This window comes from Pseudophryne corroboree, chromosome 8 (assembly GCF_028390025.1).
Source record: "Pseudophryne corroboree isolate aPseCor3 chromosome 8, aPseCor3.hap2, whole genome shotgun sequence".
NCBI classification, from domain to species: domain Eukaryota; kingdom Metazoa; phylum Chordata; class Amphibia; order Anura; family Myobatrachidae; genus Pseudophryne; species Pseudophryne corroboree.
Window position 1 is genome coordinate 18,331,009 of NC_086451.1, and position 27,534 is coordinate 18,358,542.

The 27,534-nt window shown below is 48.0% G+C and overlaps 1 protein-coding gene across 6 annotated transcripts in view; it reads right to left on the bottom strand.

Moving 5' to 3' along the window:
• Positions 1 to 27,534, bottom strand: part of TTLL11 (tubulin tyrosine ligase like 11) — a 604,411-nt gene that overhangs the window by 516,950 nt on the left and 59,927 nt on the right. For 5 of the 6 annotated variants that reach the window (XR_010182918.1, XR_010182917.1, XM_063935976.1 and 2 more), the window contains exon 4: positions 4,235 to 4,810. The exons of the other annotated variant lie outside the window; for it this stretch is intronic. Coding sequence is in view for 3 of the 5 variants with exons in the window: in XM_063935976.1 (XP_063792046.1) it covers positions 4,235 to 4,810 (576 nt within the window). In the remaining 2 variants the exon portion in view is untranslated. The remainder of the gene's footprint in view (positions 1 to 4,234; positions 4,811 to 27,534) is intronic. 6 annotated transcript variants of the gene reach the window in all.

The window sequence follows — 27,534 nt, forward strand, 5'->3', positions numbered from 1 at the left end:
TGGCATGGCAGAGTGATAGACTGGGCTGGTATTTCATACACAGGGTACTGGCATGACAGAGTGATAGACTGGGCTGGTATATCATACACAGGGTACTGGCATGGCAGAGTGATAGACTGGGCTGGTATATCATACACAGGGAACTGGCATGGCAGAGTGATAGACTGGGCTGGTATATCATACACAGGGTACTGGCATGACAGAGTGATAGACTGGGCTGGTATATCATACACAGGGTACTGGCATGACAGAGTGATAGACTGGGCTGGTATATCATACACAGGGTAATGGCATGACAGAGTGATAGACTGGGCTGGGATATCATACACAGGGTACTGGCATGGCAGAGTGATAGACTGGGCTGGGATATCATACACAGGGTACTGGCATGGCAGAGCGATGGACTGGGCTGGTATATCATACACAGGGTACTGGCATGACAGAGTGATAGACTGGGCTGGTATATACTACACAGGGTACTGGCACGGCAGAGCGATGGACTGGGCTGGGATATCATACACAGGGTACTGGCATGACAGAGTGATAGACTGGGCTGGTATATCATACACAGGGTAATGGCATGACAGTGATAGACTGGGCTGGGATATCCTACACAGGGTACTGGCATGGCAGAGTGATAGACTGGGCTGGGATATCATAGGGCTGGGATATCATACACAGGGTACTGGCATGGCAGAGCGATGGACTGGGCTGGTATATCATACACAGGGTACTGGCATGACAGAGTGATAGACTGGGCTGGTATATCCTACACAGGGTACTGGCATGGCAGAGTGATAGACTGGGCTGGTATATCACACAAAGGGTACTGGCATGGCAGAGCGATGGACTGGGCTGGTATATCATACACAGGGTACTGGCATGGCAGAGCGATGGACTTGGCTGGTATATCATACACAGGGTACTGGCCTGAAAGAGTGATAGACTGGGCTGGTATATCCTACACAGGGTACTGGCATGGCAGAGTGATAGACTGGGCTGGTATATCATACACAGGGTACTGGCATGGCAGAGCAATGGACTTGGCTGGTATATCATACACAGGGTACTGGCATGAAAGAGTGATAGACTGGGCTGGTATATCCTACACAGGGTACTGGCATGGCAGAGTGATAGACTGGGCTGGTATATTATACACAGGGTACTGGCATGGCAGAGTGATAGACTGGGCTGGTATATCATACACAGGGTACTGGCATGGCAGAGTGATAGACTGGGCTGGTATATCATACACAGGGTAATGGCATGACAGAGTGATAGACTGGGCTGGGATATCATACACAGGGTACTGGCATGGCAGAGTGATAGACTGGGCTGGGATATCATACACAGGGTACTGGCATGACAGAGTGATAGACTGGGCTGGTATATCATACACAGGGTAATGGCATGACAGAGTGATAGACTGGGCTGGTATATCCTACACAGGGTACTGGCATGGCAGAGTGATAGACTGGGCTGGTATATCACACACAGGGTACTGGCATGGCAGAGCGATGGACGGGGCTGGGATATCATACACAGGGTACTGGCATGACAGAGTGATAGACTGGGATGGTATATCATACACAGGGTAATGGCATGACAGAGTGATAGACTGGGCTGGGATATCATACACAGGGTACTGGCATGGCAGAGTGATAGACTGGGCTGGGATATCATACACAGGGTACTGGCATGGCAGAGCGATGGACTGGGCTGGTATATCATACACAGGGTACTGGCATGGCAGAGTGATAGACTGGGCTGGTATATCCTACACAGGGTACTGGCATGGCAGAGTGATAGACTGGGCTGGTATATCACACAAAGGGTACTGGCATGGCAGAGCGATGGACTGGGCTGGTATATCATACACAGGGTACTGGCATGGCAGAGCGATGGACTTGGCTGGTATATCATACACAGGGTACTGGCCTGAAAGAGTGATAGACTGGGCTGGTATATCCTACACAGGGTACTGGCATGGCAGAGTGATAGACTGGGCTGGTATATCATACACAGGGTACTGGCATGGCAGAGCGATGGACTTGGCTGGTATATCATACACAGGGTACTGGCATGAAAGAGTGATAGACTGGGCTGGTATATCCTACACAGGGTACTGGCATGGCAGAGTGATAGACTGGGCTGGTATATTATACACAGGGTACTGGCATGGCAGAGTGATAGACTGGGCTGGTATATCATACACAGGGTACTGGCATGGCAGAGTGATAGACTGGGCTGGTATATCATACACAGGGTAATGGCATGACAGAGTGATAGACTGGGCTGGGATATCATACACAGGGTACTGGCATGGCAGAGTGATAGACTGGGCTGGGATATCATACACAGGGTACTGGCATGACAGAGTGATAGACTGGGCTGGTATATCATACACAGGGTAATGGCATGACAGAGTGATAGACTGGGCTGGTATATCCTACACAGGGTACTGGCATGGCAGAGTGATAGACTGGGCTGGTATATCACACACAGGGTACTGGCATGGCAGAGCGATGGACGGGGCTGGGATATCATACACAGGGTACTGGCATGACAGAGTGATAGACTGGGATGGTATATCATACACAGGGTAATGGCATGACAGAGTGATAGACTGGGCTGGGATATCATACACAGGGTACTGGCATGGCAGAGTGATAGACTGGGCTGGTATATCCTACACAGGGTACTGGCATGGCAGAGTGATAGACTGGGCTGGTATATCACACACAGGGTACTGGCATGGCAGAGCGATGGACTGGGCTGGGATATCATACACAGGGTACTGGCATGGCAGAGCGATGGACTTGGCTGGTATATCATACACAGGGTACTGGCTTGACAGAGTGATAGACTGGGCTGGTATGTCCTACACAGGGTACTGGCATGGCAGAGTGATAGACTGGGCTGGTATATCATACACAGGGTACTGGCATGACAGAGTGATAGACTGGGCTGATATATCATACACAGGGTACTGGCATGGCAGAGTGATAGACTGGGCTGGTATATCGTACACAGGGTACTGGCATGGCAGAGTGATAGACTGGGCTGGTATATCATACACAGGGAACTGGCATGGCAGAGTGATAGACTGGGCTGGGATATCATACACAGGGTACTGGCATGACAGAGTGATAGACTGGGCTGGTATATCATACACAGGGTACTGGCATGGCAGAGTGATAGACTGGGCTGGTATATCCTACACAGGGTACTGGCATGGCAGAGTGATAGACTGGGCTGGTATATTATACACAGGGTACTGGCATGGCAGAGTGATAGACTGGGCTGGTATATCATACACAGGGTACTGGCATGACAGAGTGATAGACTGGGCTGGTATATCCTACACAGGGTACTGGCATGGCAGAGTGATAGACTGGGCTGGTATATCATACACAGGGTACTGGCATGACAGGGTGATAGACTGGGCTGGTATATCATACACAGGGTACTGGCATGGCAGAGAGATAGACTGGGCTGGTATATCATACACAGGGTACTGGCATGGCAGAGCGATGGACGGGGCTGGTATATCATACACAGGGTACTGGCATGGCAGAGCGATAGACTGGGCTGGGATATCATACACAGGGTACTGGCATGGCAGAGTGATAGACTGGGCTGGTATATCCTACACAGGGTACTGGCATGGCAGAGTGATAGACTGGGCTGGTATATCATACACAGGGTACTGGCATGACAGAGTGATAGACTGGGCTGGTATATCCTACACAAGGTACTGGCATGGCAGAGTGATAGACTGGGCTGGTATATCACACACATGGTACTGGCATGGCAGAGCGATGGACTGGGCTGGGATATCATACACAGGGTACTGGCATGGCAGAGCGATGGACGGGGCTGGTATATCATACACAGGGTACTGGCATGGCAGAGTGATAGACTGGGCTGGTATATCATACACAGGGTACTGGCATGGCAGAGTGATAGACTGGGCTGGTACAGTATATCATACACAGGATCCTGGCATGGCAGAGCGATGGACGGGGCTGGTATATCATACACAGGATCCTGACATATACATGATGTCACATGAGTGACCTGCTAAACGAGGACAAGTGCCGGAATGGGCAAGCACAATTACTGGAAGTCTCTCCTATAGAGATACACATACTATATATAAATGGGAGAAGTAGAATGTGACCACACATTAAATATACTGAGTTGTTGGAATGACCAAGGAGCCGTGTCTTACCTGAAAGCATGTCGGCCCTGGTTTTCCTGGTGGTATATCTGCCTGGTAATAGACCTTGAGCTCCGGTATAAGAGCGATAACAGTCTTAATGACCAGTGAAATTATATCTGACCAGACTTTCTTGACGTCCACGCCTTTGCTGGCGAGTCTGTAGAGGATGCTGGAGAAAGTCCTCTTACTCCCAGTGTGTGCGCTGTCCGAGTGGATGAAATTCTTACTGTGGACATTGAGAGAGTAGTTTGTGAGGTGCATATAGATGTGGTGAAGGTTCTTATGGTTGGGTTCCTGATAAGGCTCCGTGCAGAAGCGCGAGAGACCGTCTTTGGCTATGTAAATCTCCAGAGGCTCCAAGGACTTCAGTAAGACGTAGAGGCGCATGTCAAATTTAAGCTTGTCCATGACAAATGGGTTGCTGATATACTCCTGGACCACGGATGGTCTGTTCTGGACGCTGGCCATGATCCGGATTTCACTGGGGTCTTTAATGAGGTAGATTCCGTCTCCTTGACAGCCGCCGTCGGGCTTGACAATGAAGGCTGGCTTCCAGGTAGGGTCGTTCTCCTTTGCCATACGCACCTGCAAAAACCACCAACCGTTACAAGCCCGTCCTGTCAGCAGTGTGTGGCATGTAATGCACAGATGGGGCAATGGGAATCACTGAGTAGATGATGTAAAAGCATTAGTGAAAAGCACGCAAGGAAACAAGAAACTGAAAGCCAATATATTTAGTAAAATCTGAACTACAGGTGTGAGCATGGCCTCCTGGCTATGCTGCCAGATATTTATGGGGAGTGGGTTAGAGGGGTGTTGGAGAGGCAGCAGGCTACTGTGATATAGAGCAGTTTGGCAGCCTTGTCTGATAGACAAATGTATTAGGCCCCAGTCCTTCTAGTTACCGACAGGATGCGGATAGATTTCTGGGAAGGGAGGATGGCTCGAGCGAAGCTGTAAGTGGGCAGAGGATGCAATCACTGGCTCAGATTGATGCTTGGACCACAGACCTTTTTATGCAAACTTTTAAAAAGGAATGAATTTAGCCCAATTCACGCTCAATGAACCGTTCAGAGATGACTCAGACATCAGAGGTCAGGCGCGTCTCTGAAATAAATGTAAGTGAAATTCTTACAGATGCACCTTGTTAAAGCTTTTTTTGTGGCCTCACTGTGCCAACTTGATTGGAAATGTTTTATCCGCATCTAAGTAGTTCCTGTTTTATGAGGCTCAACAGCTCCCTCTACTGTTCACTTTCATAAACCAGCCATTCAGCACGATACAGGATACAAAATATGCACTGTACTGTGACAAGGACGATGAACTATAAGGGATACAGAAAAAGGGAGAAGTCACTGACTTTAAAGCCAACGTCCGCTATTGCCTCCGGCTGCCTGTGTTCAGTGAGAGACACTGTCCAGCTGCAGATGAATCGTGTTACAGAAGAGACCTTTACTTTAATACCAGTTTATATTTTCAGCAGTCAGTCCATGACAGGAGCCCTCCCAGGATCAAATTATGCAGAATCTCACCTACTCAGCTTCATTATATCTTACCTAGTAATAGAAGATAACTAGAGATGGGGGGGGACGGGGGGGATTGCAGTTGAAGCTTCTCCTGCCAGAGTCGCACAGCGTTGGGCGAGCACTAGCTCTAGTGGTCTACTCTAAGCGGACAGAATTTATGTGACCACAAACCATGTCACATCAGGCCCAGGCTGGTCTTCCTCATATAGCTGCATTGCAAGGGACCTGTGTATAGGAGTACTACAGACAACAAAGTCGCCCTCTCCACTCTGACTGCATTGTATAGTCATTTTCCTCGTGTCATAGTGTTTTACAATATGAAAATCTCTGTGGCTGGGTTAGACATCTACACAAGTGTGAATCCCCGACAGCCAGGATCCTGTACGATCATACACCACCGGACAGGTAAGCCGCGGTGGGGGGGAGGGGTGTGGGGGGGGGTAGGTTTAGGGTTAGGCTGTACCCTGGGGGAGGGGAGTTAGGTTTAGGCTGCAGGGAGGTGGTGAACTAAATTTAGGTATCCCCAGGGAGGGATAGGCTGCTGGGGGGGGGGGGAGCTTGGCTGCAGGGAGGGGGCGTTAGGTTTAGGCACCCCCAGGGAGGATTAGGCTGTGTGTGTGGGGGGGGGGGTCAGGTTTAGGCTACAGAAGGGGAGGGTTTAGGGGATGGGGGGGAGTTAGTCCCGACACTGTTCACAATGGGAAATCGGCATCGGAAACCTGACAGCCAGGATCCCGAACGAGCATAAACCGCCGCACCGGACAGGTAAGCCGTGTGTGTGTGGTGGTTTAGGCCACAGGTGAGGGTTAGGCTTTACCCTGGGGGGATTAGGTTTAGACTGCGAGGAAGGGAGGTTAGGTCTAGGCGCCCCCGGGGAGGGGTCAGGTTTAGGCTACAGAAAGGGAGGGTTAAGGGGGTGGGGAGGTAAATATACTTACCTCTAATCATCAGGATGGCGTGGTGGGTATTCTGACTGCCAGCATCCCGTCCACCTGCATATTATACCCTACCCAGTGACTCTGTCTGCCCGGGCACACGGTGGGCACAGGATCGCTGGGGTACTGAATCAATTCCCACTGGAGACTCCCGCTGGCTTCAGCGAGTTGTCCCGTCATCCGCCCGGCCCCCTCTGTGGTGTGACACTGATGCTTGGTTCTTATGCTATGGTCTGCAGCTGTGTATTGTACTTATGCTCTGAATGTTTTCTATGTCTACCACATATGGCGCAGCCTTCTCTTTGTGCGGCCTTTATAATTAAAAGTTAATTGCAATAACTATTATGTACTTACAGGTGACAATATTATATATCACACACAGCGTATTACTAAAGCTGGGTACACCCTTATATTGTCCCGATGTGTCGTTTCTGGCTGAATCGGAATGACAAATTGGGCATAACGCTCAGTGTGCATGCCCGATTTGCAGGTGCGCTGCAGTAACTAGTGATGTCGCCCAGTTGGCCCTGCTGCACGGCCAACCGGGTGCTAACACTAGCGACCGCGGCATATACAATGAAGGGAGGAGCGGTATGTCCATCCTACCTTCATTACATCACTTTGGCCCAGATTTATCAAGCCTTGAAAAATGATAAATTGCACGGTGATAAAGTCCCAATCAACCAGTTCCTAACTGCCATGTTTCAGGCAGTGGGGCAGATGTAATAACCTGGAGACGGCATAAGGAAGTTATAAAGCACAAACTCATATGCAATAGGCACTTATCTAACTATTTGTACTCAAAAGGTAGATAAAGACTTACTGCTGTATAACCCGTACTCAGTAGACTGGGCTACAGGGAGACTCACCTCGCTTCCAGGACCGATCAATACGTTAGCAAACGCTGAGTGGATCCAGACGCTACTAGTGTACACTGCCGCTCCATGAACCTATAGTGAACACAGACGCTCAGTGAACACAGACGCACCCGTCACACAGCCGCCTATGCTGCGACCGGGTCCCTTGTGTACAGCGTCTGAGACGGAAGCGGGAAACAGTTCATGGCGGGAAACTCGGAGGAAACTGGTCATGAACCGGGGGGAGGGGCGACCAGGAGAGCGTCTGACTCCCCACTGCTGACATCAACCCTAGGGATCGCGCCCTCATACTATTCCTGGAGCCTCTGATCCCTAAGGCCTAGCGCTGGTGCACCCAAGTTGGCAGCCACGTCAGGGACTGTTTGGTGGTCTCCGTCCCAAAAATGTGCGGCTGTGTCCGTATTCCCCATCTAAGCGGAACCGATGCCTTACCTGCTCCGGCCAAAGCCTGGTAACGTCTGATGGACCTATTAGTATATCCGACAGAGACGCCCGCTAAAAGAGCACTGTACTCGTGGGTAAGCGTTGTCGCGACCCGGCGGGGAGTTGTTGGAGCGACTCTTTCTAAGTATACGTATAAGACGCTTTTTAGAAAGATCACTCAAGAAAAAATAGTAAGACTATAAAAATAAAATAAGAAAGCTTAGGGCTGCTAAAACCAACAGAACTCTGACCATGGTCCGGCTCCTGCCGCACCAAACAAAAAACTGATATGCCTGAGGCAGGAGGCGGGGATATATGGACGGGCCCGTTGCATGCTGGGAGGCCGAAAAGCTTTGACTGATTGGTGCAAAACCGCTGTCGCTTCATCATATCCCATTGTTATCCTGTGGATAACCTGTGGACCCTGCCGGAGAAAATGACAGTTAGGAGCTGATTGGTTGGTACTTTATCACCGTGCAACGTATCACTTTCCAAGGCTTGATAAATCTGGGCCTCAATGTGTACCCAGGATCTGATATGTCGGCCAGCCAGGCTGGGTACAGATAGCCGCAGTGTGTACCCAGCTTATGCTGCATCATTTGTCTGTTATGACCTAATCTGCCCAGAATGCGGACTCTTGTTTTTCGTCACCAAAAATAAACAGCTCACAATATAATATAGATTGCAGACCTGCCGGTGCGCGTCTGGCTATTTGCCATGATTGCGACGCCCTGCTGATACTGGTGGAGATGCACAATGAATCTGTGCGGCCAATCTTAGAACACTGGATGGAATACGTGCTCTACAGCCATGCATCAGATGTAAGTATAACAAATGGTCTGAGGCATGGTGAGCACAGTGGGACGCGTACACGGGTTACACGGCGTGTAGCAAGTTGTCAATCCTTGTAACAGTATATATAATCGGACGGAGCTGAAATACACGAGCAAAAGGGTAATTCCCCCTAGCACCAGATAAAGCGCTTACGGATCTCAGGACATGAAATTCCCTTTCTTCTCTCCCAATAAATATCTATAATCTGTACAAAGGCTCCAGATCGGAGCGTGCTCATCGGATATCAAACAGACTTTGTCTATGAGATATTATCCCAGCCATACAGGAGCCTCTGAGGCTCTGATAACATAGAAAATCGTATTGCATCTATAAAAATTTGATTAGTTTTACGTGTAATCCGCATGAAAAGACAAAAACACATCCAGAAGCATTATGCATACGATAAAATAAAAGCAAAAACAGATCAAATAGAAAAAAAGAACGAACTAACAGAAAACAGCTGCTGTTACAGGACAAGCTTGGAATGCACTCTTCCAACTCAGAAGAGACAAGACAAGTCTAACTCTGCCCGACACGCCGGAGCAGAGGGGGCAGCCTGGCGTTTCACGTGCGGCCGCACTAGCAGGGATATAAACCGCTGATACGAGGAGATGTGAAGTGGACATCTGCTGTCCAGGAACCGGACCAAGACCAGCAGGTTGTGTCAGAGAGGCCACATCTGTCAGGAGGTAATTATGTTCAGCTTCCCAGATCCGGCAACATCCAAACCAATGACCTTCAAACACAAATGCTGCAGTCCGCTGCCAATCAGTCATCTGTGCAGCCGTTACTTCTCTCCTTACCAAGACAGGGGCCGCGGCTTGCTTACTGGGAACCTGCAACCTCCAATGACAATGATGCAAAACGTAGCAAGAAAGTTGCATTCTCTAATCGTAGGTTACGGATATTATTATTTATTGGCAGGTACTTACATAGTGCACACATATTCCACAGCGCTGTACAGAGAATGTGTCAGTCACTCACATCGTTCCCTGCCCCACTGGAGCTTACACTCTATATTTACTATCACATGCACACACACAGTATACACTAGGGTTAATTTTTTGTCAGCAGTGTGACTTAAAGATGTGGGTGGAAACCGAAGCACCCGGAGGAAACCCACGCAAACACGGAGAGCACATACAAACGCCACACATAGTGGTTTGATGGGAAACAAGCCAAAGCCGTGAGGCTGGCATGCTAACCACTACACCAACCTCGTTCCCCCAATGATTTCACGGTAACACTACCATACAATGCAGCAATGTCCAGCTGTCCAGGATGATACAAGTGACCAGTGATTACATGATCTGATGCTCCGGGAAAACCACACAGCACATTATCCCAAACATTAGGAGACATCACCGTTCTAGCATCATCTGCAAAAGCTGCGATCCAATATATACAGTAATACTGCTCATATGGTTGACGTAAAGTTCCCACTCTGCAGGACAAAAGTGTGGACAGGTCAACCTCTTCCACTATATCTATATAGATGCTAAATGTATATCGTCATCATCTCCCTTGTGCATTAGACTGATTCCCTGTACTATTAATAGCGGATGATTGAAGAGGGTCTCCTTAGGGTTCAGATCTGCACTACGTTAGTTATGGTATTACCTCAAGGAACCAGCAGATGGCGATAAGGAAATATTAGTTCTCATCAAAGGTATGAATAGAATGGTACCATTCTTATTCTAGCACCATGTTACAAAAGCATGAATGTGTTCCGTGCTGGATGAACAGATAAATATAGATTTAATTTAGACTAAAGAGGAAGAACCGCAGCAGAATGAATGGCGTGCAAACTTCTGACAGCGCTAGAGGTTAGAGAGCGATCGGGGCCTATTCTGGTGTAACGTTACACTAGGAACAAAGAGCCAGATTCAGACCTGACCGTCGCTGTGCGTTTTTACAGTAGTCTGCGATCAGATAGCTGCCACCCAAAGAGAGTGAAAACCCGCAACGTGCAAGTGTGCGAATGCATGTGTACGCTGTGCGAAAACTTCAGCGGACATCTGCAAATCCAATCGCAACTCACTCACCATCGAATGAATTTTCCAGTCTGTGCATAGCCCAGGACTTACTCCTACAGTGTGATGAGAACAGGCTGAACGGGGCTTGAGCTGACTTCACACACCCGCCCTGAAAACGCTTTGGAACGCCTGCGTATTTCCTGACACTCCCAGAAAATGCCCAGTTACCACCCCCAAACGTTCTCTTCCTGTCAATCATCTTGCGAACACCTGTGAGATCTAAATTTTCGCATCATCCTGTCGCTTTTTAGGCGTCGTGTCTGCGCATTGCGGTCCAAACATACGTGCAGTCATTCGATAATCTGCCGCTGTGCAATTTTGCACAATAGCGATCAGCTCTGAATCGGGCCCAAAGTATGGAGAGTAAAACTTTGAGTAAATAACGCACGCAGAGTTGGAATAAGAATTCAGCAGCATGTCTGATGTAATATCGCTAAATGAAGGAAGTTAGGGCAGAGCAGCACAGCAACCAAGGGAAATGGAAAGAGAAAGAGTTTCCTCATTAATAACCTGTCACGGCGCACTTTCCCTGCCTGGCAGGGGGCTGCATGAAAAATGGATGGAGAGAGGGAACATATTTCCACTGCAGCGCTGGAAAATGCCAGCCATGTCTCATGGTAATTTCATCTGAAATAATTACATCTTTTTAGCTGTTTTTCCTGAGAACATGTAAAAAAAACTGAACCAAAGAGGATTCATTTCTTTGTCGCTCATTAAGAAACTCAACTTACAGATGGTAAATCGCTCATTAATTAACTAAATGGGTGAAAGCAGAGGGAGCTCAGTGTAGACGCTCCTGGGAGAAAGCATCACCCAAACATCAGTCCATAGAACAGATCCCCCTACCATGTCTATCTCTATAGCTAGTGTCCACCAACTGACCACTGGGGGGCGCTTGTAAGCACTGTCTAGTGTCTAAGAGACTGGGGCGGCTGCTCTGAATGCCACTCCGTCTGCTGTCTGGTAAGGGAATGCCATTGGAAATCAATGGAATAAGGAAATGTTTTCCATTCAATGCCAGGATTTCGATGGTTGCCACCATCACACGATAGTTTCCGATGGCTGTCACTGCGTACACCAGGCAGGGAAACCTCAGAGCTTCTGAAGTCCACCATCAATGGTTAAACCATTGAACGGTAAACACGGGAAGGCTACATTGCATCACAAGACGATGCCCCAACTATTCTTTAGCTCATTCAAATGGCCACTTGGTCTGATGCAACCGGCAACAGTCACTTGGTACGTCTTATATCCTCAACTGACCAGGATACCCACCCTCTGGGAACCACTGGTAGCAGCAGAGAGATGCCGCACCAACACTTGTCCCAACCCTATTCCAGCGGAGAGGTCGCTTGGTACATTGGCCCTCATTCCGAGTTGTTCGCTCGCTAGCTGCTTTTAGCAGCTTTGCACACGCTAAGCCGCCGCCCTCTGGGAGTGAATCTTAGCTTTGCAGAATTGCGAACGAAAGATTCGCAGAATTGCGAAAAGAAATTTCTTAGCAGTTTCTGAGTAGCTGCGATCAGTTAAGTCAGTTTCGTTCCTGGTTTGACGTCACAAACACACCCAGCGTTCGCCCAGACACTCCCCCGTTTCTCCAGCCACTCCCGCGTTTTTCCCAGAAACGGCAGCGTTTTTTCGCACACATCCATAAAACGGCCAGTTTCCGCCCAGAAACACCCACTTCCTGTCAATCACACTCCGATCACCAGAACGAAGAAATTTCTTCGTGAAGCCGTGAGTAAAATACCAAACTTTTTTGCAAATTTACTTGGCGCAGACGCACTGCAAACATTGCGCATGCGCAGTTTGCGACTAATCGCTCCGTTGCGAAAAAAACTAACGAGCGAACAACTCGGAATGAGGGCCATTATAAGTAGGATAAGAGAAAATACAGGAAAATGTGTGTTCTCCCCCAGGGCGGCTGCAAGAAACACCCCCCCCACCCCATGGGCACAAAAACAAAGCTCTTTTTGCGGAGGAGTAAGAACGCAAGCAAGTAGACTGCAGTTAGTGCCTGTTTCAGCACAGGCACCCTATACCCCATGCTTAGCAGGTGTCTTTTTCTTGAAACAGTACAAAGCGCTGGCGCCTTATTTGATGGAAACACGAAGCACTGGGGGGAAACCATTTTATCTCCGTCCAGCAATTTATAACGTTAGGAGACCATGGGTCTGAATCAGAGGTAGTCGCCGAGAGTGGCACTCTCAGTGGGCATTGCTGGGAGATAAAGGGGGGAGGCTAGCAAGACATGGGCATGTCCCGTCTGCTTTTCCCGCAGTTGCACTTGGACCGGCTGCCATGTTCTCACGGATGGGTGCGTACCCGCAATATGTCTGTGAACGACGTCGGCTGTGCAGCACGGACGATATATTTGAAGATATTCCGGCGCCTCCGGCTGTGTGTACTTGCTGCGGGGACTGAAGTCACCGTTTGCCGGGCAAATTTAAATGCCTGCCCAGCTGTGACATCACAACGACACATCGAGTGGCCGATCGGTAAGTGTGTATACTTACATGAAACGGCCCATCGGGCGGGGCTGTGACGTCGACCATGGGTGAATGCCCAGGTTAAGGTGTGACATAAGGAGCTACAGTGGAAGGACATTCGGTGGCGCAGTTTCATAAGTTGCGACGGTGTACTCTAATGTAGAAGCTTGTGTGATTAATCCTCAGCATTATGTCATGGTCACAGTAGGTTTATCCCACACAGAAAATCATATTCAGCAATAAGAACAGCTGTGGTTCCAGTCACGGGAATTCATTATTGGCCAGCATGAATCAGGTGTTTGGCAATGAATGTCTGCGGCGCACAAAACCCACATTGATTAAAGTGTAACGGCAACTGGTGTCGTGTTATGCGGTACCTGTCTGAGCCATTGTACGCCATCTGTCCCTTTTGTGGGCGCCAATTTTCAATGTGTTCTAACTGACCCCCTCTTTCAAGTCAGATGTATGGATCTTTTATGGATCAACTATTCCACTGATATTCACAAATACCTGTTTGGCTCCTAAATGATCCGGATCATACTCCCTGTAAATAACGATGTCAGGTTTGTAGCTGTGTATTAGATGCAATCCTTCATAATAAACTGATACCGGATGTCGGCAGAGATCAGTACTTGTCTACAAAAGCAGGGAAAAATATCTTGAAAGCAAATAGCAAAAGTTTGCTGTAGCCACAAAGGAAGGGAAAAATAAATGGTTTATTAATCTAACTTCCTGTACATTAACTTGTGACACGTCAATCCTGGTCTAGCTGACAAAACTTGTGAACCAACATACTGTACCATGTGTTCTGTGTGTTTATTTATTATCAGTTATTTATATAGCGCGCACATATTCCGCAGCGCTTTACAGAGAATATTTGCCCATTCACATCAGTCCCTGCCCCAGTGGAGCTTACAATCTATGGTGGTCATTCCGAGTTGTTCGCTCGCTAGCTGTTTCTAGCAGCCGTGCAAACGCTATGCCGCCTCCCACTGGGAGTGTATTTTAGATTAGCACAAGTGTGAACGAAAGGATCGCAGAGCGGCTGCAAAATAATTTTGTGCAGTTTCAGAGCAGCTCCAGACCTACTCAGCGCTTGTGATCACTTCAGACCATTCAGTTTCTGTTTTGACATCACACACCCGCCCAGCGTTCGCCCAGCCACGCCTGCATTTTTCCTGGCACACCTGCGTTTTTTCAAACACTCCCTGAAAACAGCCAGTTGACACCCAGTAACGCCCTCTTCCTGTCAATCACTCTGCGGCCAGCAGTGCGACTGAAAAGCTTCGCTAGACCTTGTGTGAAACTACATCGTTCTTTGTAATAGTACGACGCGCGTGCGCATTGCGGTCCATACGCATGCGCAGAAGTGCCTTTTTTTGCCTGATCGCTGCACAGCGAACGAAAGCAGCTAGCGATCAACTCGGAATGACCACCTATATTCCCTATCACACATTCACTAGGGTTCATTTTGTTGGGATCCAATTAACCTACCAGTACATTTTTGGATTGTGGGAGGAAACCAGAGTACCCTGAGGAAACCCACGCAAGCATGGGGAGAATATACAAACTCCACACAGTTAGGGCCATGGTGGGAATCAAACCCATGACCTCAGTGCTGTGAGGCAGTAATACTAACCATTACACCAGAGGTTCTCAAACTCGGTCCTCGGGGGCCCACACAGTGCATGTTTTGCAGGTAACCCAGCAGGTGCACAGGTGTATTAATTACTCACTGACACATTTTAAAAGGTCCACAGGTGGAGCTAATTATTTCACTTGTGATTCTGTGAGGAGACATGCAAAACATGCACTGTGTGTGCCCCCGAGGACCGAGTTTGAGAACCTCTGCATTACACCGTCCGTACTGCCCACTACTGTGTTCTCGGTGCCTATCATTCACCATGTGGTTTACTCACACAGTTAAACTTGTGTACCAACAATCGGATCATGTGTTCACTGAGCCTATCATTCACCATGTGGTTTACTGCATGGACTCACAGCATACTTGCCTACCTGACCCTCTCCATGAGGGAGAAAATGCTCTGTTCCTGGACTTTCCTGGCATTGTATGATTGCCATCACCTGTGGTGAAACACCTTTCTTATCAATTACCTAGCTCACCACAGGTGATGGCAATCATACATTACCAGGAAAGTCCAGGAACAGAGCATTTTCTCCCTCATGGAGAGGGTCAGGTAGGCAAGTATGACTCACAGCTGGGTGGGCAAATGCAAATGCCCGGCCAGCTGTGAAGCCTAGAATTACATATTAAGCGGCCAATCGGTAAGTCTGTATGCTTAACAAATGGGCCACTCGATTGATGTAGTGTTTATCCAGCCTCTCTCTTTCTGCACATTATACACCAGTCCCTCCGTCCACGTCAGTCTTGACCAGCTCATTTCTATACTAGTGCGTTTCACTCATTTCTATACTAGTGCGTTTTCATCCGCTCGCCTCCGATTCCGTTCCGGCCAAAGACTTCAATCTGGTTCCAAAGACAAACACAGACGTGACAACTTTGACCTTCCTAATTTTGCAACCAGGAGCCGTCCAGAAGTGCTCAATACAAGGACTGCTACTTGTCCTGGAACAATCCTGTGCAAATCTGTAATTCATACACAGCTTCCCGGTGGTGGTATCCAAAAGGACTACTCCACGTCGACATGAATATCAGCTAACTCACAATGTTGACACAGATTGGGCGTTGGCATAGCATTTTCAGGGGCATGTAGCCCTATGAGCTGCCAACATTGTCGGCGCTATTAGTAAGCCCCGGGTTATTTGTAACATTCATTAGTTTATTCTTTAATCAAAAGGAAAAGAGTTGACTTCCTTTAAATCCACCACATGATCTCCGCAGCCAGATATATCTAAGAGACGTATTCTCCTACAGCGCTATACGCTGGGTACATTATAGATCTTGGTTTTATGGCTGGGCCTGGCTATCTGTATACAAGTAAGTATTTTTATTGGCTGCACAGTGTTTTACACATCTACAAGAACACAAGCATAATACAAATGCACTGACATACAGGACACACAAGGAAGAAGGGTCCTATCCCTAAGAGCTTGCACTTACTCTAACCACCTAAGAAGCTAGAAACCTCTGCAGGGAACACAGGTGGGCCGCTGCACTAAATGCATCACAAGCAAGTCGATATATCGGCAAACGCCGCCTAAACGCCCAGAGATTATGCAGCTAATGGCTAATGACGCTCAGCAAATGGCTTTTATTCTGCTTCTTTCAAAATGACATTTCTTTAATCCCATAAGGAGTGTCAGGAGTGACAATACATGCTAAATGGCCAGCTTGTTCCAGAGCCAAGTACTGTGTGTTCCAAGCATCAGGGAGAGATGAGAAGACGGCTTTGCTGCGCTTGCAGAACTGTCAGAGCGGATTGTAGAGTAATGGAGGAGATATATAACCACAGGTCTCCCAGTGCCAGCAACTAATCTCTGACACCCAGGCACTGAGACACTGAGAGCTTCATCTTCTCCTGTCTATACACAGGGGGTGAGCACAGCCCTACATAGTGCTGCTTAAATAAGTCATCCTCATCCCCTTCTCATTATCCCCCACCACCTTGTCAGAAGCTAGCAGGGTTACTGGAGCACCCCCTGGCTCCGATGTCGTTTCTCTCCCCCCCCCCCCCCCCCCCAATCGTGTTATCAACACATTCACAGGCCTAATAAGGCTGATTATAATAGTGCAGGAGAACTGAAGAACGTCATAAAGAGTGCCAGCTCTTGAGACAAATCTCAGTGGTGGGAGTGTTGGCGAGTGCAAGATCTAGAATTCAGAAATCTCAGAAGAGCAGGTGGGTTGGTTCTGAAGGATCCTTTGTCACACATGTCACCAGGCTCAGGTGAATGCTGTATGTGATTAATGCTCATCCAAGCTGTATTCCCAGGAGGCATCTCAGGTAGTATATAGTGACGTGGATTTCCCTTTATCCAATAGCCCACACAGCCAGGCCCCTGCTTTTGGAGCAGCCGAGGCAGCCCGTCATCTCACTCATTGCACTTGGTCACCGTGGAAGATGCTATTAAATCCAGATTACGCTGCGTATTTTTGCTGGATACAACAGGGTCTCCTCCGGCCGCCAAACTCAGCAGCTGATGACTGCGTTTCAGGCACAGGTTGCATGAAGTAATATATTCAGGGTGTCAGCACTCACTGGGCCTGACTGCGAGTTGAATGTAGAGATGTGCCTTCTTACATAGGACATTCTTGGCACAACATAATGTATTTCAGGAACGGAAATGCGATTGTCATGTCAGACTTGCACGTTACCACTCCTAATCCGCCTCACCAAGCAGGACTGGCCGCAAGTACAAGATGGGGAAACTCTAAGTATGGATCAGAGTTGTGTGCAGGCGCAGTGCAAGCTGACATTGCACCTGGGTGCAACTCAGTCAGGTTCTCTGTCATTTTTATGTCATGAAATGCAATTAAAATAAATAAAAGAATAAATACAGTAAATCATTAAGATAATCCCCTCCAACCCCCTGCAAACAGCACAGAAAATTCAGCCGAGTAGAGAAATAATAATTTGGCTTTGTAACCAGCTGATGTAGAGATTTACTCCTATGAGCGATTGTGAAGAGCACGTGATACTGTCCCTGTAAGGACTGCAACAGCACGTGCTACAGCATCACACCTGCGGGACGCAACCTGAATGCAGACATCTTTATAGAAAGCAACAATATTCCCTCATCTGTAATAATCAGGGCCAGACTGAGAGTCTTCATCCTCAGTGTCCTCCGCAATCACCAGATGACGTCAATGGGATGGAAGGATTGCTCCTCACTGCTTATTCTATCCATCCACCGAATGAGATCACTGGGGTACAGGCTGAGTCAGTGTGATGAGGCCCCCCCCTATATACTACACACAGTCACTGCTGTACGAGAAGCACGCTAGCCAGGAGCAGAGGAGGGGAACCTGGGACATAGAGGAGAGGAACCTGTGACATAGAGGAGGGGAACCTGTGACATAGAGGAGGGGAACCTGGGACATACAGGAGGGGAACCTGGGACATACAGGAGGGGAACCTGTGACATAGAGGAGGGGAACCTGTGACATAGAGGAGGGGAACCTGCGACATAGAGGAGGGGAACCTGGGACATACAGGAGGGGAACCTGGGACATACAGGAGGGGAACCTGGGACATTAGGAGGGGAACCTGGGACATACAGGAGGGGAACCTGGGACATAGAGGAGGGGAACCTGGGACATAGAGGAGGGGAAACTGGGACATACAGGAGGGGAACCTGGGACATACAGGAGGGGAACCTGGGACATAGAGGAGGGGAACCTGGGACATACAGGAGGGGAACCTGGGACATACAGGAGTGGAACCTGGGACATACAGGAGTGGAACCTGGGACATAGAGGAGGGGAACCTGGGACATACAGGAGGGCAACCTGGGAAATACAGGAGGGCAACCTGGGACATACAGGAGGGCAACCTGGGACATAGAGGAGGGAAACCTGGGACATAGAGGAGGGGAACCTGTGACATAGAGGAGGGGAACCTGGGACATAGAGGAGGGGAACCTGGGATATACAGGAGGGGAACCTGGGACATACAGGAGGGGGACCTGGGACATAGAGGAGGGGAACCTGGGACATAGAGGAGGGGAACCTGGGATATACAGGAGGGGAACCTGGGACATACAGGAGGGGGACCTGGGACATAGAGGAGGGGAACCTGGGACATAGAGGAGGGGAACCTGTGACATAGAGGAGGAGAACCTGTGACATAGAGGAGGGGAACCTGTGACATAGAGGAGGGGAACCTGGGACATAGAGGAGTGGAACCTGTGACATAGAGGAGGGGAACCTGTGACATAGAGGAAGGGAACCTGGGACATACAGGAGGGGAACCTGGGACATACAGGAGTGGAACCTGGGACATACAGGAGTGGAACCTGGGACATAGAGGAGGGGAACCTGGGACATAGAGGAGGGCAACCTGGGACATAGAGGAGTGGAACCTGGGACATAGAGGAGTGGAACCTGGGACATAGAGGAGTGGAACCTGGGACATAGAGGAGTGGAACCTGGGATATAGAGGAGTGGAACCTGGGATATAGAGGAGTGGAACCTGGGACATAGAGGAGTGGAACCTGGGATATAGAGGAGTGGAACCTGGGATATAGAGGAGTGGAACCTGGGACATAGAGGAGTGGAACCTGGGACATAGAGGAGGGGAAACTGGGACATAGAGGAGGGGAACCTGGGACATAGAGGAGTGGAACCTGGGACATAGAGGAGTGGAACCTGCGACATAGAAGAGTGGAACCTGGGACATAGAGGAGGGGAACCTGGGACATAGAGGAGGGGTTATGTTTAACAATATTTATATCAACTGTTACTTTACATAGTATTAATATCTGATATAGAGATAGACAGATGATCTGAAACAGATAAACGAGAACAGATATTAAAGTGATAAATACACAAATTATCAACAGATAATAGTAGATATGAAATAGATATGAGATTAGATATTAAATTGATAGATAGATAGATAGATAGATAGATAGATAGATAGATAGATAGATAGATAGATACTGTAGGTAAGATAGATAGATAGATAGATAGATAGATAGATAGATAGATAGATAGATAGATAGATACTGTAGATTAGATAGATAGATAATGATACATACATATGACATTGCTAAACAGATTATAGAGATAGATAGATAGATAGATAGATAGATAGATAGATAGATAGATAGATAGATAGATAGCAAGATAGATAGATAGACAGATAATTAGTGATACATACATATGACATTGATAAACAGATTATAGAGATAGATAGATAGATAGATAGATAGATAGATAGATAGATAGATAGATAGATAGATAGATAGAGATAGACAGACAGACAGATAAATAGTGATACATACATATGACATTGATAAACAGATTATAGAGATAGATAGATAGATAGATAGATAGATAGATAGATAGATAGATAGATAGATAGATAGATAGATAGATAGATAGATACTGTAGGTTAGATAGATAGATAGATAGATAGATAGATAGATAGATAGATAGATAGATAGACAGACAGACAGACAGACAGATAAATAGTGATACATACATATGACATTGATAAACAGATTATAGAGATAGATAGATAGATAGATAGATAGATAGATAGATAGATAGATAGATAGATAGATAGATAGATAGATAGATAGATAGATAGATAGATAGAAATGAAATAAGGTGACATGAATTGTGGGACATGAAGTTGTCTTTCTTAAGGTACATACACACAGTGAGATTTTGTCTATCTTCAATTTTGACTTTGCGATTTCCCCTGAACTCCCCCAGAGACCAGATAGCACAGATTTAGACTAGGTGCCAATTTTGACTATACTTTGTACTGGGTGTGGTATGGAAGATCGACAGGGTCTCTACATTGACAGGGTCTAGGTCAACAGGTCGACATGAGTTTTTGATGTTTTTTTTGTCTCGTTTTCTCCGTACAGTGACCAGAAACCCCAATTAATGCACCGTGTCCCCTCACATGGCTCGCAAGCTTCAGGCAAGGTGCTTCGCTACAGGTTACTATTCCCAATTGTAGTCTGCGTGGATCGTTAAGTATGAAAAAGTTAACAAAAAAAAGAAAAAACTTGTAAAAACTCATGTCGACCTTTCGACCTAGAACATGTCGACCTAGAGACCCTGTCGACCAATAGCGGTTGACCTAGTTACTGTCGACCTAGAGACCGGATCCCCTTTGTACTAGATTGTACACTAGATAGTCAAGACTGACTTGCCTGCACAGTATATCTTTCCTTGCGATATCGACCCCGCGGGTCCACGCATCGGGATCAAATCGGTACCGCACGCTACCTAACACCTTGCGGTACGCACTAACTTTCCTCGCGATTTTGACTATATAGTCAAAACCGAAAGCAAACATCTCACCGTATGTACACACCTTATCACCGTGCTCCCGAACCCAGCACTTAGGATACATTTATATTTCCATCCTTGCCCAGAAACAAATGTGTGTAATAAAGCCTGATAGACTAGCCTTATATATAGAATAAATATATAACGGAGCGGCTGTGACTGCTTACGGTATCCCGGGGAGACAGGGAATGGGAGAGGAGCCGCCTGGGTGAGAAGATCTCGGAGAGGGTGAGCCGTGTAACATGAAAGCACACCTATGACAATTGCGCGTGGCCCGCTAAAGCCTTGCCTTGTAGGCTCACCTAGAAAAGCAGTCTTCCTTGAGGAGAAATTTATTTTTATCATCCGCGAGCTTTATCATGCGATCAGTTCCTGTCAGACATGTAATACACGCGTCTAATGCTCACTTACACCAGGGAGTCAATGGGAGAAGTGAGAGAACACAATCATCGTACTGCAGCAGAAGACTCGCTAGTAAGATGCATTATTCTCTGTCGGACAAACAATCCCCACACAAATCCTTCCCACGTAGCAGCCCGGAGCGCCGCCAGGTTCTGACCTGTGCGTCGTCAGCAAGATGGAGTGTTAGTAAATACTGCATTTAATCTAGTTATGAAATAGAATTGGATCTAAGGATTTTTCAATAGGAAATCAGAAATAAAAGGTGACAGGATATACTGCGGCAGACTAGTATCAGGGGGGACATTTTGCTGTAAATAATATAGAGGAGACACTTAACGTACAGATTATATAATACATACCTAGGACCTTATTCAGGTTTGTTAGGAAACCAAAAAAGCAGGCAATTGGGCAAAACCATGTGCACTGCAGCAGGTGGGGCAGATGTAACATGTGCAGAGAGAGTTAGATTTGGGTGGGTTATATTGTTTCTGTGCAGGGTAAATACTGGCTGCTTTATTTTTACACTGCAATTTAGATTTCAGTTTGAACACACTACACCCAAATCTAACTCTCTCTGCACATGTTACATCAACCCCACCTGCAGTGCAACATGGTTTTGCCCAATTGCTTGCTTTTTTGGTTTGCTAACAAACCTGAATAACCCCCTAATCTGGTATTGATAAAACAGCAAGATCATCTACAAATGTGCATATGCGTACTGATAACATCTGGTGTAGCGTGTAATGTATGAATATGGCATGGTGTAGAAGCGCTGGTTACTGGGAGCATCAATGGTTTACTATATAATATTCAGCTTTCACTCTACCATGACCAGCTTTCATTGACCAACTATGCCTATGATGCAAAGGACATTCCCAAATACTATCAGTTCTTTTCTGTTCTTAATACACAGGTCCCTCCCACATAAAGTGTGACATCACCAAGTATGAATATCCTAGTGTGTCAGTAAACAGGCCATTTCTCATTTACATTATGACATCACTCAGTAGGAAAGTGTTCCTTTGTCAGTAAATAGCCCACTCCCACTTACAGCATGACATCACTCAGTAACAAATCTTCCTCTATTAGTAAACAGGCCACTCTCACTTACAGCATGACATCACTCAGTAACAAATCTTCCTCTATTAGTAAACAGGCCACTCCCACTTACAGCATGACATCACTCAGTAACAAATCTTCCTCTATTAGTAAACAGGCCACTCTCACTTACAGCATGACATCACTCAGTAACAAAGCTTCCTCTGTCAGTAAACAGGCCACTCCCACTTACAGCATGACATCACTCAGTAACAAAGCTTCCTCTGTCAGTAAACAGGCCACTCCCACTTACAGCGTGACATCACTCAGTAACAAAGCTTCCTCTGTCAGTAAACAGGCCACTCCCACTTACAGCGTGACATCACTCAGTACCAAAACTTCCTCTGTCAGTAAACAGGCCACTCCCACTTACAGCATGACATCACTCAGTAGCAAAGTGCTCCTCTGTCTGTAAATAGACCCCTCCCACTTACAGTGTGACATCACTTAGAAGGAAAGTGCTCCTCTGTCTGTAAATAGACCCCTCCCACTTACAGTGTGACATCACTTAGAAGGTAATGTGTCCTCTGTCAGTCGCCAAACAGGCCTCTATCACTTGCAGTACTGGGAGTTTTGACAGAACTAAAATGAAACTCAAACTTTGATAATTCTTTTGTCTCGTAGCACAAAAAAAAAAAAAAAAAAGAATAGCGCTAAAATGTTTGTGAACCATTTAGAAGTTTCTGAATGTCGGCAGAAGTGTGACGTTAATGTGTGCAGATCTTCGTCTTAAGTCTTAAAATAGTCAAAGAGAACCCAATAAATAAATGAACACACAAAAAGATATCTTATTGCATTCATATGTTGCTGAACACTATCCAACATTGAATTTCTTTGTTGGAAACACTGACATACTAACGGTTGGGGTGGGGGGTGCGTGTCTGCAATGGGGTACCACTGTAGGAGGGGGCGCCACAGTTCCCGCCGCCAACACAAGAATCTCATCTTCACCACGAAACACGCTGCCCCAAAGGGGAATTTGGATCATTCTGATAAATAAATGAATGAAGAATATACCTAATTGTTTGCTATTAGATTTATTCTGTTCTCTACATCTGAACTCTGAAGGGCTCACAAACTTTCTAGCATCATTGTGGCAGCAGACCCGCAACACGTCAGTCAGCCTGTAACGAGCCTGTGTGTAGAATAAATATATATATTACTCTGTATTACACTACGGTGACTCTGCCCTTGGAGCAGAACTGTTGTCATAGTAACTGTCAGGGATTGTTTAACCCCTTCCCAGCTGAGACCGGGCTCCGATTCCAGAGCGGACACAAACAGGAAAATATACCACTGTCTGGCAGAATGTGCGGACAAGAGGCGCTGGAAACGTGTTACATGATAGGTGTGGTGTAGATGCTGTCAGGTGTCACCAGGTGTGGTGTACATGCTGTCAGGTGTATCCAGGTGTGGTGTAGATTCTGTCAGGTGTCACCAGGTGTGGTGTAGATGCTGTCAGGTGTCACCAGGTGTGGTGTAGATGCTGTCAAGTGTCACCAGGTGCGGTGTAGATGCTGTCAGGTGTCACCAGGTGTGGTGTAGATGCTGTCAGGTGTCACCAGGTGTGGTGTACATGCTGTCAGGTGTATCCAGGTGTGGTGTAGATTCTGTCAGGTGTCACCAGGTGTGGTGTAGATGCTGTCAGGTGTCACCAGGTGTGGTGTAGATGCTGTCAAGTGTCACCAGGTGCGGTGTAGATGCTGTCAGGTGTCACCAGGTGTGGTGTACATGCTGTCAGGTGTCACCAGGTGTGCTGTACATGCTGTCAGGTGTATCCAGGTGTGGTGTAGATTCTGTCAGGTGTCACCAGGTGTGGTGTAGATGCTGTCAGGTGTCACCAGGTGTGGTGTAGATGCTGTCAGGTGTCACCAGGTGTGGTGTAGATGCTGTCAGGTGTCACCAGGTGCGGTGTAGATGCTGTCAGGTGTAACCAGGTGCGGTGTAGATGCTGTCAGGTGTAACCAGGTGTGGTGTAGATGCTGTCAGGTGTCACCAGGTGTGGTATAGATGCTGTCAGGTGTCACCAGGTGTGGTGTAGATGCTGTCAGGTGTCACCAGGTGTGGTGTACATGCTGTCAGGTGTAACCAGGTGTGGTGTAGATGCTGTCAGGTGTCACCAGGTGTGGTGTAGATGCTGTCAGGTGTCACCAGGTGTGGTGTACATGCTGTCAGGTGTCACCAGGTGTGGTTTAGATACTGTCAGGTGTCACCAGGTGTGGTGTAGATGCTGTCAGGTGTCACCAGGTGTGGTGTACATGCTTTCAGGTGTCACCAGGTGTGGTTTAGATACTGTCAGGTGTCACCAGGTGTGGTGTAGATGCTGTCAGGTGTCACCAGGTGTGGTGTACATGCTTTCAGGTGTCACCAGGTGTGGTTTAGATGCTGTCAGGTGTCACCAGGTGTGGTGTAGATGCTGTCAGGTGTCACCAGGTGTGGTGTAGATGCTGTCAGGTGTCACCAGGTGTGGTTTAGATGCTGTCAGGTGTAACCAGGTGTGGTGTAGATACTGGCAGGTGTCACCAGGTGTGGTGTACATGCTGTCAGGTGTCACCAGGTGTGGTGTAGATACTGCCAGGTATAACCAGGTGTGGTGTAGATGCTGTCAGGTGTAACCAGGTGTGGTGTAGATGCTGTCAGGTGTCACCAGGTGTGGTGTAGATTCTGTCAGGTGTCACCAGGTGTGGTGTAGATTCTGTCAGGTGTCACCAGGTGTGGTGTACATGCTGTCAGGTGTAACCAGGCGTGGTGTAGATGCTGTCAGGTGTGACCAGGTGTGGTGTAGATACTGTCAGGTGTCACCAGGTGTGGTGTAGATGCTGTCAGGTGTCACCAGGTGTGCTGTACATGCTGTCAGGTGTCACCAGGTGTGGTGTAGATGCTGTCAGGTGTCACCAGGTGTGGTGTAGATGCTGTTAGGTGTCACCAGGTGTGGTGTAGATGCTGTCAGGTGTCACCAGGTGTGGTGTAGATGCTGTCAGGTGTCACCAGGTGTAGTGTAGATACTGGCAGGTGTAACCAGGTGTGGTGTAGATGCCGTCAGGTGTCACCAGGTGCGGTGTAGATGCTGTCAGGTGTAACCAGGTGTGGTGTAGATGCTGTCAGGTGTCACCAGGTGCGGTGTAGATGCTGTCAGGTGTCACCAGGTGTGGTGTAGATGCTGTCAGGTGTCACCAGGTGCGGTGTAGATGCTGTCAGGTGTAACCAGGTGTGGTGTAGATGCTGTCAGGTGTCACCAGGTGCGGTGTAGATGCTGTCAGGTGTCACCAGGTGTGGTGTAGATGCTGTCAGGTGTCACCAGGTGCGGTGTAGATGCTGTCAGGTGTAACCAGGTGCGGTGTAGATGCTGTCAGGTGTAACCAGGTGTGGTGTAGATGCTGTCAGGTGTCACCAGGTGTAGTGTAGATACTGGCAGGTGTAACCAGGTGTGGTGTAGATGCTGTCAGGTGTCACCAGGTGCGGTGTAGATGCTGTCAGGTGTAACCAGGTGTGGTGTAGATGCTGTCAGGTGTCACCAGGTGCGGTGTAGATGCTGTCAGGTGTCACCAGGTGTGGTGTAGATGCTGTCAGGTGTCACCAGGTGCGGTGTAGATGCTGTCAGGTGTAACCAGGTGTGGTGTAGATGCTGTCAAGTGTCACCAGGTGCGGTGTAGATGCTGTCAGGTGTCACCAGGTGTGGTGTAGATGCTGTCAGGTGTCACCAGGTGCGGTGTAGATGCTGTCAGGTGTAACCAGGTGCGGTGTAGATGCTGTCAGGTGTAACCAGGTGTGGTGTAGATGCTGTCAGGTGTCACCAGGTGTGGTGTAGATGCTGTCAGGTGTCACCAGGTGTGGTGTAGATGCTGTCAGGTGTCACCAGGTGTGGTGTAGATGCTGTCAGGTGTCACCATGTGTGGTGTACATGCTTTCAGGTGTCACCAGGTGTGGTTTAGATACTGTCAGGTGTCACCAGGTGTGGTGTAGATGCTGTCAGGTGTCACCAGGTGTGGTGTAGCTGCTGTCAGGTGTCATCAGGTGTGGTGTACATGAGGTCAGGTGTCACCAGGTGTGGTGTAGATGCTGTCAGGTGTCACCAGGTGTGGTGTACATGCTTTCAGGTGTCACCAGGTGTGGTTTAGATACTGTCAGGTGTCACCAGGTGCGGTGTAGATGCTGTCAGGTGTCACCAGGTGTGGTGTAGATGCTGTCAGGTGTCACCAGGTGTGGTGTAGATGCTGCCAGCTGTAACCAGGTGTGGTGTAGATACTGCCAGGTGTAACCAGGTGTGGTGTAGATACTGGCAGGTGTAACCAGGTGTGAGTTTGGGATGCGGTCATGTGATCAGTTTGTTATAACCAGCGTCATTCGGACTGTTGCGTATACAGCAGACCGCTGTTTCCCAAACTCAGCCCTCAGGACCTGACAGTTCATGTTTGTAGACCACCTGCCGGTCTGTATAATGTTTCAGCTAGACATGAATAAACCTGTGCACCGGCTAGGTGTGCTGGAAAACGTGACCTGTGGGGTTCTAAGGACAGAGATGAGAAGCAGATGCAGGAGACATGTTTGCATTGATGATTTCTTTTCCCCATTGGATGATATTTTACTGTGAATTTAGGTCTTGTTGTACAGTAGAGGGTACAGCCGGGTGTATGTTATGGGCTGAGTTTGGGAAACAGCGGTCTGCTGTATACGCAACAGTCCAAATGACGCTGGGCATCTACACCCCACCTGGTGACACCTGACAGCATCTACACC